This window comes from Ranitomeya imitator, chromosome 2 (genome assembly GCF_032444005.1).
Source record: "Ranitomeya imitator isolate aRanImi1 chromosome 2, aRanImi1.pri, whole genome shotgun sequence".
NCBI classification, from domain to species: Eukaryota; Metazoa; Chordata; class Amphibia; order Anura; family Dendrobatidae; genus Ranitomeya; species Ranitomeya imitator.
Genome location: NC_091283.1, coordinates 311,383,288 through 311,397,040, shown reverse-complemented (window position 1 = coordinate 311,397,040; position 13,753 = coordinate 311,383,288). Strand labels below are relative to the sequence as shown.

General features: G+C 41.3%; 1 protein-coding gene across 1 annotated transcript in view; it reads left to right on the top strand.

Annotated features, from left to right (window-relative positions):
- The window catches only part of LOC138663403 (oocyte zinc finger protein XlCOF7.1-like), a 77,866-nt gene extending 64,358 nt beyond the window's left edge, over positions 1-13,508 (top strand). The window contains exons 3-8 of the mRNA XM_069749588.1: positions 7,506-7,656; positions 7,786-7,965; positions 8,049-8,172; positions 8,256-8,353; positions 8,531-8,621; positions 11,840-13,508. Coding sequence (XP_069605689.1) covers positions 7,579-7,656; positions 7,786-7,965; positions 8,049-8,172; positions 8,256-8,353; positions 8,531-8,621; positions 11,840-13,209 — 1,941 coding nt within the window. The 5' untranslated portion in view covers positions 7,506-7,578 and the 3' untranslated portion in view covers positions 13,210-13,508. The remainder of the gene's footprint in view (positions 1-7,505; positions 7,657-7,785; positions 7,966-8,048; positions 8,173-8,255; positions 8,354-8,530; positions 8,622-11,839) is intronic.
- The last annotated feature ends 245 nt before the right edge of the window (positions 13,509-13,753 follow it).

Genomic DNA, 13,753 nt, shown 5'->3' with positions numbered 1-13,753 from the left:
AAAAAAGTGTCTTGTACTTATTTTATATAAAAAAATACAACTTTATTGAAAGACATATTACACATAGAAGAATGATTAAAACAATACCTCTGAACCACAATAAACAGAATAGCTGACAGGTAGACGTATTAAACAAATTTTGCTAAACAGATAACCCGTGACTAAAACAACTGATTTTAAATAGAATAATGTCCATATAAAAAGACCAAAATTGGGTTGTTTTATCATGTGAACATGTCACCTGCTGTAAGTAAGTAACATAATACTTGGTAACTCTAATGTCATAGCCATAGTGCTTCTATATATAAACAATGAGCTAGTCAGCCGTATAACAATAGCAATCAAGAGACCGACTCCGGTATATAAATAACAATAGGTGACCGCTAAATAAGTCTAATATTACAACAAAAGACACTAAGTCTATGAGGGATACAAAGCACAGATCCTTTTGTACATAAACGGGGCTCAATTACCATGCAGCACACACTGAATTCACCTGCTGCTCACGTATATATATACCTACGGATCAAGCTTGCATATGATCTAACAGGTGACCCTTCAATGGAACCAAATATAACCGGCAACAGATGCCTACAGGATGACAACGCTAAATAAATCGGTAAGATGCATATTACCTCAATATAGGGAATCTCTGTTAGCAGCCGCGTGGCACGCTACTCCTTGTCAGACCCCGACGCGCGTTTCGCGACAGCTTCCTCCTGGGGGCGTGTTCCCTATATTGAGGTAATATGCATCTTACCGATTTATTTAGCGTTGTCATCCTGTAGGCATCTGTTGCCGGTTATATTTGGTTCCATTGAAGGGTCACCTGTTAATCATATGCAAGCTTGATCCGTAGGTATATATATATGTGAGCAGCAGGTGAATTCAGTGTGTGCTGCATGGTAATTGAGCCCCGTTTATGTACAAAAGGATCTGTGCTTTGTATCCCTCATAGACTTAGTGTCTTTTGTTGTAATATTAGACTTATTTAGCGGTCACCTATTGTTATTTATATACCGGAGTCGGTCTCTTGATTGCTATTGTTATACGGCTGACTAGCTCATTGTTTATATATAGAAGCACTATGGCTATGACATTAGGGTTACCAAGTATTATGTTACTTACTTACAGCAGGTGACATGTTCACATGATAAAACAACCCAATTTTGGTCTTTTTATATGGACATTATTCTATTTAAAATCAGTTGTTTTAGTTACGGGTTATCTGTTTAGCAAAATTTGTTTAATACGTCTACCTGTCAGCTATTCTGTTTATTGTGGTTCAGAGGTATTGTTTTAATCATTCTTCTATGTGTAATATGTCTTTCAATAAAGTTGTATTTTTTTTATATAAAATAAGTACAAGACACTTTTTTACTCAGCATTCGGTTTAATTTACCGGCTTAGTTGAGTAATATGTTGATATACTTCAGGGAATTTGCAGCAATATGTGGCGAATACTCTCTGGATCTTCTGCTTTCTGGATCGGCTCCACCTGTAAGTCCTATTAAACAATCCAGGAGAAGATCTTGTCAGAACCGTGATGAGAGATCCATCAACTGTCGGCATAAATAGCGTTTTATGGAGACATCATGAAAAGGGAGTTAAAGTGTGAAAACGCACCTGTTACCACGTTCTGGGGTCGGACGCCTTTTTTAAGCACGTGTCATGTACCTTGGGTGTTCCTTATATAGGGATTGTCACATGACAAGAGGATACCAAATGTCAGAACCAATACACAAATGTGACATAAAGATAATAAATGACACAAGAAACAACAAAGGGGAAATAACATACAACCACTGCACCTCCATAGAGTGACAGGATTAATACTAGAAATATATTGCACAGGGGATATCGCAGCCAATTCCCACAAGAAGAATCCTGGAAGCACGGAATTAGAAATGATTCTTTCTCCGCAGTTTCTATAGGACTTAATAATTCTTGATTCCGGAGAGTAATAGAAATACGGCAGAAAACAGAGGAAGAAAGTTCAGAGAAAAAGCTTCATAGAAAGACATTGAAGTTACAGACGCCATTTAACCCTATGGGAGAAAGTTATTTCAGCACTTTACCAAGTAAATCCCACGAGAGCTGTAGCAGGTAAAGACCCCAATATCCACCGGTGTCCCTTCTAATTGGGGGGAAAACTATCACCTCTAATAATCCTCAGAAAGTTCTGATAAACACGGAAAAGTGCCCCTTTATGGAGGTGACAGAAAGTCTGTTTAGTCACTTTAGTTTAGGATTAAAACATTTCTTAGAAAAATTCTCAATTCTTAACAAAAGCAAATCGCACCTCCCAAAGGTTTAGATCAAGGGAATATTGCCAGGAAATAGTGGACAGTGTAATGATACAGTCCTCACACTGACCCTATACATGCCCTAATAAGCTGACAGCCTGCCTAACAGCGGAGGTTGGCACTATAAAATTCGATGTGGCGCCCCCACTCCACATCGGCTGTCCCTTGAAATCCCTGCAGGCCCCTATTACTAAACCCGTACCAATATTACGCAACATGCACACAAATGAAACAAAATATAATCTCGCTGATAGTCTCTAGACTCTTTTATAGTACTGAAGTTTTTTTTTTTACATATAATAATGTAACTATGTAAACCCTTTCAAGATAAGGATAGTTATCTTCACCTCTAAAGGTACCGTCACACTAAGCGACGCTGCAGCGATACCGACAACGATCCGGATCGCTGCAGCGTCGCTGTTTGGTCGCTGGAGAGCTGTCACACAGACAGCTCTCCAGCGACCAACGATCCCGAGGTCCCCGGTAACCAGGGTAAACATCGGGTTACTAAGCGCAGGGCCGCGCTTAGTAACCCGATGTTTACCCTGGTTACCAGCGTAAAAGTAAAAAAAAAACAAACACTGCATACTTACCTTCTGCTGTCTGTCCCCGGTGCTGTACTTTCCTGTACTGACTGTGAGCACAGCGGCCGGAAAGCAGAGCGGTGACGTCACCGCTCTGCTTTCCGGCCGCTGTGCTTACACAGGGCAGAGAAGCAGAGCGCCGAGGGACAGACAGCGGAATGTAAGTATGTAGTGTTTTTTTTTTTTTTACTTTTACGCTGGTAACCAGGGTAAACATCGGGTTACTAAGCGCGGCCCTGCGCTTAGTAACCCGATGTTTACCCTGGTTACCAGCGAAGACATCGCTGAATCGGTGTCACACATGCCGATTCAGCGATGTCTGCAGGGAGTCCAGCGACGAAATAAAGTTCTGGACTTTCTGCAGCGACCAACGACATCACAGCAGGATTCTGATCGCTGCTGCGTGTCAAACTGAACGATATCGCTAGCCAGGACGCTGCAACGTCACGGATCGCTAGCGATATCGTCCAGTGTGACGGTACCTTAAAGGTACCTTCACACTGAACAACTTAACAATGATATCGCTAGCGATCCGTGACGTTGCAGCATCCTGGATAGCGATATCGTTGTGTTTGACACGCAGCAGCGATCTGGATCCTGCTGGGACATCGTTGGTCGGAGCAGAAAGGCCAGAACTTTATTTTGTCGCTGGATCTCCCGCAGACATCGCTGAATCGTCGTGTGTGACGCTGATTCAGCGATGTCTTCACTGGTAACCAGGGTAAACATTGGGTTACTAAGCGCATGGCCGTGCTTAGTAACCCGATGTTTACCCTGGTTACCATTTTAAATGTAAAAAAAACCAAACACTACATACTTACATTCCGGTGTCTGTCCCCTCGCCGTCAGCTTCCTGAACTGACTGTGAGCGCCGGTCGTAAAGCACAGCGGTGACGTCACCGCTCTGCTTTACGGCCGGCGCTGACACACTGCGGGAAGCTGAGGCAGGGGGACAGACACCGGAATGTAAGTATGTACTGTTTGTTTTTTTTTACATTTACAATGGTAACCAGGGTAAACATTGGGTTACTAAGCGCGGCCCTGCGCTTAGTAACCCGATGTTTACCCTGGTTACCAGGGGATTTCGGGATCGTTGGTCGCTGGAGAGCTGTCTGTGTGACAGCTCTCCAGCAACCACACAACGACGAAACAGCGATGCTGCAGCGATCGGCATCGTTGCCTATATCGCTGCAGCGTCGCTTAATGTGACGGTACCCTAAAGCATATCCAAATAGTAAAGTGCATAGGTGATTTAATGTAAACAATAGAGCTCCACTCCTTTACATGCACTACCTCTTATAGTACTCAAGGGTTTTTTTTAACATGTGATAATGTAAGTATATAAACCCTTTCCAAATAAAGATAGTTGTCTTCACCTTTGAACCATGGCAAGATGTTCAGTAAAGTGCAGAAGTGATTCAATGTCTACAATAGATCTCCACCACTATATACACCCTCCCTTTAGGACAAGATTTCTTATAATTAACAATGCATAAAGCACCCTAAAAATAGGTACCAAAAACAAAAAAACAAGATTACTTTTTATATCCTAGACAATGCATTAGGTACCCTGCACAGGGTTGCATACAAATTATACTTCAGAGACAGTGCATCATGCACCCTCCAAAAAGAGCTAGGGTGCATGCAAAATTTCTAAAAGGTAATAGAGAATTCATTGAACACCATTCATATAGAATTCCAGTGGTGTAGCTTACACTAATAACCAAGCCTTAATTTAGAGATCATAGATTGTTCATTTGTCATATTGCAGAAAAAGATCATAGTAGATCATTTATCTGGTTGAAATAGCCAGAGTAGCCAGTAGTCCCTGGTCCCTCCTGTTATCGGGGCTCATCAGGGGACCATAAGTAGGAGCATGCCATAATAGCCAAAAGTGATGGGTCAGCTCTAATCCAATGGTGAGATAGCGATTTACCCTGAAGAGTCACAGATTGTGGGGTTGTTATAAAAAAATGTATTTAGGGGGTTTTGTGCTGCCGCATTATAAGAATCAATGGTTTTGATCCTTTTCCGCTAATAGATACAAATGACCCAACTATGAAAGACGGGAACCAAGGAAACATGTATTACTCTCATAGTATGGTGCATCTTTCTTGGCCCCCACACACCATCCTCCCCACATAGTATAATGTTCCCACAGTACCACCATCTTCTCCACACAGTATAATGTTCCCACAGTACCACCATCTCCTCCACACAGTATAATGTTCCCACTGTACCACCATCCTCCCCACACAGTATAATGTTCCCACAGTACCACCATTCCCCCCACACAGTATAATGTTCCCACTGTACCACCATCTCCTCCACACAGTATAATGTTCCCACAGTACCACCATCTCCTCCACACAATATAATGTTCCCACAGTACCACCATCCCCACCACACAGTATAATGTTCCCACTGTACCACCGTCCTCCCCACACAGTATAATGTTCCCACAGTACCACCACCCCCCACACAGTATAATGTTCCCACTGTACCACCATCTCCTCCACACAGTATAATGTTCCCACAGTACCACCATCTCCTCCACACAGTATAATGTTCCCACAGTAACACCATCCCCCCCCACAAAGTATAATGCTCCAACTGTACCACCATCCCCATCACACAGTATAATGTTCCCACTGTACCACCATCCTCCCCACACAGTATAATGTTCCCACAGTACCACCATCCCCACCACACAGTATAATGTTCCCACAGTATCACCATCTCCTCCACACAGTATAATGTTCCCACAGTACCACCATCTCCTCCACACAGTATAATGTTCCCACAGTACCACCATCCCCCCCACATGGTATAATGTTCCCACTGTACCACCATCCTCCCCACACAGTATAATGTTCCCACAGTACCACCATCCCCACCACATAGTATAATGTTCCCACAGTACCACCATCCCCCCACACAATATAATGTTCCCACAGTACCACCAGCTCCTCCACACAGTATAATGTTCCCACAGTACCTCCATCTCCCCACACAGTATAATGTTCCCACAGTACCACCATCCCCACCACAAAGTATAATGTTCATACAGTATCACCATCCCCCCACACAATATAATGTTCCCACAGTACCTCCATCTCCTCCACACACAGTATAATGTTGCAAAAAAGGGGAGAAGCCAGCGCAGCCTAAGGTTAAGACGCAATACATAAAGTGCATATGCACATATTAATTTCTAACTGTATTTTCAAAATGAGACATTTAGCAAACAATTGATCAATTCTTTGAGCCACCCCGCCTCTTCACGGCAATCTCATATTGGGGCAGTCCTACACTACGTTTTTTATATTCGCTGTGCCATAAAGGCCTCCTAAATGAACTAAATGCAAGACCACATTAAAAACATGCTGTACCTGGAGCATATACTGAGTCACCCCCATGGCGCCAGAGTAGGCAAGCGAGGATAAAGGTTGACCAGGTCCTGACAGACATTTCGGATCCAACCTCCACACTGCCCATCCAGAGCCACAGATGAAGAGTGAAACAGGCTGAGGCACAGGTGCATAATTAAACAAAGCCTGAGGCAGGGCAGGGGGTGACTCAGTATATGCTCCAGGTACAGCATGTTTTTAATGTGGTCTTGCATTTAGTTCATTTAGGAGGCCTTTATGGCACAGCGAATATAAAAAACGTAGTGTAGGACTGCCCCAATATGAGATTGCCGTGAAGAGGCCGGGTGGCTCAAAGAATTGATCAATTGTTTGCTAAATGTCTCATTTTGAAAATACAGTTAGAAATTAATATGTGCATTTGCACTTCATGTATTGCGTCTTAACCTTAGGCTGCGCTGGCTTCTCCCCTTTTTTTGCACAGTATAATGTTCCCACAGTACTGCCAACCTTCAAACATATCATGATAATAACACAATATGTCCCACACAATATGCTAGCACCCAAAGCACTAGACAATGATTCCTTACTTCTTGATGCCATACGGTTCCCCTTTCTTGGTTCACACACAAAGTATAATTTTCCCTCTTACCTCCATCATCAAGTTTATTTTGTAACCTTTTAACTTTTTGGGGGGTATTTTTCAAGTAATGCATGAAAGTCTAAGGAAGGAAAACATTTTCCTAAAAAACATCATATCCAGAGGAAAGAAAAAAAAATGTACATGGAGACATTGGCATCAAATAACTCCTGTCTTGCTGTTCTTCCAAAAATCTTTTATAAAAGCCTAAAACTTCTGTGTGTAAATCAGACATGAGATCTAACGTGATAGAAGATTACAGTCCGGGGAAGATGGGAAACATTCATATAGACGGCCGGTGGTGATGGAGTCAGTGACGGTCTCTGGCCAAATATGTTTCTAGAGCCGTGGTATAAGATGAAGATGTCATCCTCATCATGAAGTAGTTATTTTTCATGTCACGTGTAATGAATATCTGAGAAGAAAGCTTGAAGGTACTTCAAATTATTATGATGACCAGTGGCCACACATTGAAGAAGACCAATAAGAACCATGCAAGAAAAGAAATATGTATTAAGTGGTCAAGATCACCCAAAATACAATGATGTTACATCGGCTTTTTTTTCATGATTTTTATGATGTTACATCGGCTCATCTTCTCATTCAGGTTCCTACAATATCGGATCCTCTCAGTGAAGATCTTCCTATATAAGAGAATTTTCCTGATTTACCCATCAAGGATGGATATGAACAGGGACCAGATGGCTGAGATGATGTTACACCTCACCCTAGAGATCCTCTTCCGGCTTACTGGAGAGGTGAGAGATTCTGATGACGTCACATTACGTCATTCTTATCAATGGGAATAACAGATGGACAGAACTGGAGAGGTGAGGACTCTGGAAATGTCTGTAGCGAGATTTAATAATGTGTCTCTCCATAACCAGGATTACAAAGTGGTGAAGAAGACCTCTAGCGAGCGCTGTCACGACCCAGTGTCTGAGGGATGGGGAAGACTCCGGAGCCCAATCACGGAGCCTCCACCTCACCCCCTGATACATGAGGACATCAATGACCAGAAGATCCTAGAACTCACCTACAAGATGATTGAGCTGCTGACTGGAGAGGTGACACTGCTGGGAATGCTGGGACATTATACAGTAATGCTATGAAGAGATCGAGGGGATGACTGTATCATTCTATGTGTTAGGTTCCTATAAAGTGTCAGGATGTCGCCGTCTATTTCTCCATGGAGGAATGGGAGTATTTAGAAGGACACAAAGATCTGTACAAGGACGTCATGATGGATGTTCCCCAGCCCCTCATATCACCAGGTAATAGACAGGACTAAATACACACGGCCTATAATTATCTGTATGTAAATAATGAATTCAGTTCCTGTATGTGTTTCCTCCAGATCTATCCAGTAAGAGGACAACACCAGAGAGATGTCCCCGTCCTCTTCTTCCACAGGACTGTAAACAAGAAGATCCCAATGTCTCTCAGGATCATCAGGTAGATGGAGAGAAGGTGTCATGAGATCTCCCCTATGATGTGTAGACGGCTGTGTTTTATTCACCAGTATTATATGTTTTGTACTTATGTAATGAGAACGGTGGAGATGGCAGGATTAGAGCTGATCATAGATGTGACTTCTCAATCTGTCTGTGACTTTTACAATATTTGTTTCAGGATGAAGATGTGACCCATATTAATACTACAGAGACAGATGTGATGGGTGATGAGTGGTGTAAAGAGGAGACTCCTACATATGACTACCCAGGTGAGTAGTAACCACTAAATGCAGGAAAGTCACAGATTCTTCTCAGTCACCGGCTGTGGCCTCTTTATCTGTGGTGTAGTCCGGCTGTATAACAATCATGTGATCACCATTATGTCTCTAGATCACAACATTTTCCTCCACCCAAAACTGTTCTAATTACTTTGGGGATTGAAAGCCCTTTTCTATAGAACTTACAACCAGGAAGATCCACCTACTCCCTGGGATTAGGAGATGCTGACCGTTACCTACCCAGATCTGTAAACTACAAAGCCAAATGACAGCGTACGTAAAATGTCCTGACAAGTTAGAAAATCACTTCAAGAAAAATATAATGATGGTCCTGTAAGAGAAAGCAGAGGTTAATGATGCTGTTGGATTCCTAGAACCCTGATATTTTATTGGTTGAATCTATCTTCTTTTTCTTCTGTTCTGATGAATGTGCTCATATGGTCCCTACAAGACCAGATCCAGCCTTTCTGGCCAAACTTCACTTTTATGATCAACTACATTAAATGTGCAGTGAGGGCCAAGTGTGAATTTCTGTACAATAACAACAGAGTTTCCCTTCATCCTTACTTTTCAGTTTCTTTTAAAACCGACTAATTTCACACAGGATTGTTATAAACTACATAAAAAATTACACCTGTGCCATGATATATCTCTAAGCTGTGCGTGGCTGATGGCTGTAATATATATTTATTCATTTGTAGATTGTGAGCCCTCATGGGCAGGGTCCTCTCTCCTCCTGTACCAGTCGTGACTTGTATCGTTTAAGATAAGTGTACTTGTTTTTCTTATGTACACCCCTCCTCACATGTAAAGCGCCATGGAATAAATGGTGTTATAAAAATAAATAATAATAATTCACGACTGCAGGAGATGTGTTGGCATGGCTCGAGCCCTGGTTTCATGGATTCACTTCATAAATTAGAATATATTCTCTATCATAAGGGATTCAGATTACTGCAAAATCTCTCCTGAAATGGGGGCACTTATACTATCTCTACTCTTCTGGTCAGGACTCATAGTTGCCTCAATAGTCCACCTTATATGAGCGTAACTTTGGTGTAGTGTTGGACTTCTCCACTCATGCATACATTGTTTTGGTGGTGTTACTTTTTTCATTCTATGCCTTTTTTACAGTTTCATTCTGTATGATAGTCTGATTGTGTTGGGATCGGCCTGCCTCACTTATGTGAATCAATAATTCCCTGTAGTCCATAAAAAAGGCTACCATTGCCTCATCTAAATGTCCAAGATCTCAATTTAAAACACCTCAGCTCTGTAGTATTTTAAAAAGTTTTCTTTAAATGTGTAGTATTTCTTCAAAAAACTCATCTGACAGAAAATATTGGTCCTTACGATAGTTTAGATTGACAAGATCCATTGATCCCCATACTCTAATTACTCCAGAGAGGTTTTATCACTACTCATTTTTTTCTCCGAAGAAGACTGTTGAGTTTGCTTATTTCACGCAGACAGATTTGTGTTCCTAATCAGGGGCCATTTTTCACATCTGACATGTATCACTATGTGGTGATAACTTTGGAATTCTTCACAAATGATAATAAGAAATAAATTGAACTTAAAAGTTATTTTCCAACTTCTCTTGAATCTGACAATACCCTACATGCAGTTGTACACTACTGTCTGAGCACATGGCAGAGTTAAAAATTGAAGGAGTGCCATTTAGCTATTTGAATGCAGATCTTGCTGGTATAGTTTGCAGGCGCAATGTACTGGGGCACTGTTCATGGTCACCTGGCAGCTCAAAAGATGGCCGCCAGGAACATTTTCCAGATCCAAGAGATTGCCTTAACATTCATCTTTCAACTCCTGTACATTAATCATATGTCATGTGGACATAAAGTGTCTCCATTTTGGAAATTATAGTAGTAGTATAGTATAGTATAGGAGTAGTGACTGTTTCACTCACCAGCTACTTTATGGAAATTAGTATGCAGCGGATGTTGAAAATTGCACATTTGCCATTTTATTGCCCAGCACATAGTGCCGAGATTGTGCTCCAGGAGACACACACACAGCAAATTAAGTTGGTTCTTCTCACTATAGTAATGCCAAATACATGGATGCTAAATGTGGTTTTAAGATATAGAGTGTTCTCAGTGGGAGAAACAAAATAGGAATCTTGTGGGTGTGATACCTTTTAATGGCTAACAAAATATAGTGAATGATTATTATTATTATTTATTTATTTATATAGCACCATTGATTCCATGGTGCTGTACATGAGAAGGGGTTACATGCAAATTACAGATATCACTTACAGTAAGCAAACTAACAATGACAGACTGATATAGAGGAGCAAGGACCCTGCCCTTGCGGGCTTACATTCTACAGGATGGTGGGGATGGAAACAATAGTTTGAGGGTTGTAGGAGCACCAGTGTTGGTGAGGCAGTAGCTTCAGTAGTGGTGAGGAGGCAGCGGGGTCAGTGCAGGCTGTAGGCTTTCCTGAAGAGGTGGGTTTTCAGGTTCCGTCTGAAGGATCCGAATGTGGTTGATAGTCAGATGTGTTGGGGCAAAGAATTCCAGAGGATGGGGGATATTCTGGAGAAGTCTTGGAGGCAGTTGGGTGAGGAGCGGATAAGTGTGGAGGAGAGAAGGAGGTCTTGGGAGGACCGGAGATTACGTGAGGGAACATATATCGGGAGATTAGTTCAGAGATATATGGAGGATACAGGTTATGGAATGATGTTACAAAGCAAGCTTTTGAGACTGCTTACGTCTCTTCATCAGGCTGGTATAACAAAATATTTGAAGAAACCCAATTTGACTTTGGGAGGGCAGATATTGCTGGATTGATTTAAGGAAGCCATGTGGCTTTTCAAGAGCCTTTGAGACACTAATAATGTGAAGCCTCTGTTTTTCCATTGACAGATGATGGACCCAAGTGGGGAGTTGTTGTTTTTTGTGAGATGAGTAGATGTTTTTATTGGTATTATTTTCACCTACCTAACATTGTTTGATGGCTTTTTATTCTATATTTGGGAGGCAGAATGAACAAACAGTTGAACACCACGCTCCACTGATTCATCCTTTGTAGGTGTTTATTAAATTGAATTGACATTGTCTTGGTGGCTAATTCAATATTTTTACATAACTTGCCATTTTTATGGACAGTTTCAGTAGAAATATTTAAAAACAAACTTCAAGAATATTTTATTAAAAAATAATAATTTGTTATATTCTTGGTAGGTGACTGCACGAGGAGATCAGAGGCACAGCTGACATCTTCACAGAAATCAGATTTGGTTAAGCACCAAAGAACTCACACATGGGAGGAGCCTTTTTACTGTTCAGAATGTGGCAAATATTTTAATCAGAAATCATATCTTGTTAGACACCAAAGGAAACACACAGGGGAGAAGCGTTTTTCATGTTCAGAATGTGATAAATGTTTTAACCAGAAATCATATTTTGTTATGCACCAAAGAACACACACAGGGGAGAAGCCTTTTTCATGTTCAGAATGTGGGAAATGTTTTACAAAGAAGTCAGGTTTAGTTAAGCACCAGAGAACTCACACAGGGGAGAAGCCTTTTTCCTGTTCAGAATGTGGGAAATGTTTTACACTGAAATCACATTTTGTTATGCACCAGAGAACTCACACAGGGGAGAAGCCTTTTTCATGTTCAGAATGTGGGAAATGTTTTACAAGAAAATCACATTTTGTTATGCACCAGAGAACTCACACAGGGGAGAAGCCTTTTTCATGTTCAGAATGTGGGAAATGTTTTACACGAAAATCACTTTTTGTTATGCACCAGAGAACTCACACAGGGGAGAAGCCTTTTTCCTGTTCAGAATGTGGGAAATATTTTAATCAGAAATCATATCTTGTTATACACCAAAGGAAACACACAGGGGAGAAGCCTTTTTCATGTTCAGAATGTGATAAATGTTTTAACCAGAAATCATATTTTGTTATGCACCAAAGAACACACACAGGGGAGAAGCCTTTTTCATGTTCAGAATGTGGGAAATGTTTTACACAGAAATCAGGTTTAGTTAAGCACCAGAAAACTCACACAGGGGAGAAGCCTTTCTCCTGTTCAGAATGTGGGAAATGTTTTACACTGAAATCACATTTTGTTATGCACCAGAGAAGTCACACAGGGGAGAAGCCTTTTTCATGTTCAGAATGTGGGAAATGTTTTATACAGAAATCAGATTTAGGTAAGCACCAGAGAACTCACACAGGGGAGAAGCCTTTCTCCTGTTCAGAATGTGGGAAATGTTTTACACGAAAATCACATTTTGCTATGCACCAGAGAACTCACACAGGGGAGAAGCCTTTTTCCTGTTCAGAATGTGGGAAATGTTTTGCACGAAAATCACATTTTGTTATGCACCAGAGAACTCACACAGGGGAGAAGCCTTTTTCCTGTTCAGAATGTGGGAAATGTTTTACACGAAAATCACATTTTGTTGTGCACCAGAGAACTCACACAGGGGAGAAGCCTTTTTCTTGTTCAGAATGTGGGAAATGTTTTACACGGAAATCAGAATTAGTTAAGCACCAGAGAAGTCACACATTGGAGAAGCCATATTTCTGTTCAGAATGAGGGAAATGTTTTAACCAGAAATCAAATTTTGTTAAGCACCAAAGAACACACACAAGGGAGAAGCCTTTTTCATGTTCAGATTGTGGAAATATTTTATACAGATATCAGATTTGGTTAAGCACCAGAAAACTCACACAGGGGAGAAACATTTTTATTGTTCAGAATGTGTAAAATGTTTTAACCAAAAAGCACATCTTGATAGCCACCAGAGAACCCACACAGAGGAGAAGCCCTTTTCATGTTATTAATGCGGGAAATGTTTTTCATGGAAATCAACTTTTAGTAAACATCAGAATGTCCTAATTTCCTAAGTGTGTCTTTAATGCATTGACTGACAGCTCAGTTGTCCAGTCTGATGCTGAGCTTCTTTCAGGTCTTCCCTATTCCAGGTGATTTCTCAGCTACTTAGCTGAGCAGTCAGTTTCAGACCTCTACCTCAGGGGTGTCAAACTGCATTCCTCGAGGGCTGCAAACAGGTCATGTTTTCAGGATTTCCTTGTACTGCACAGATGATAATTTAATCACCTACACATAATGATTGCAG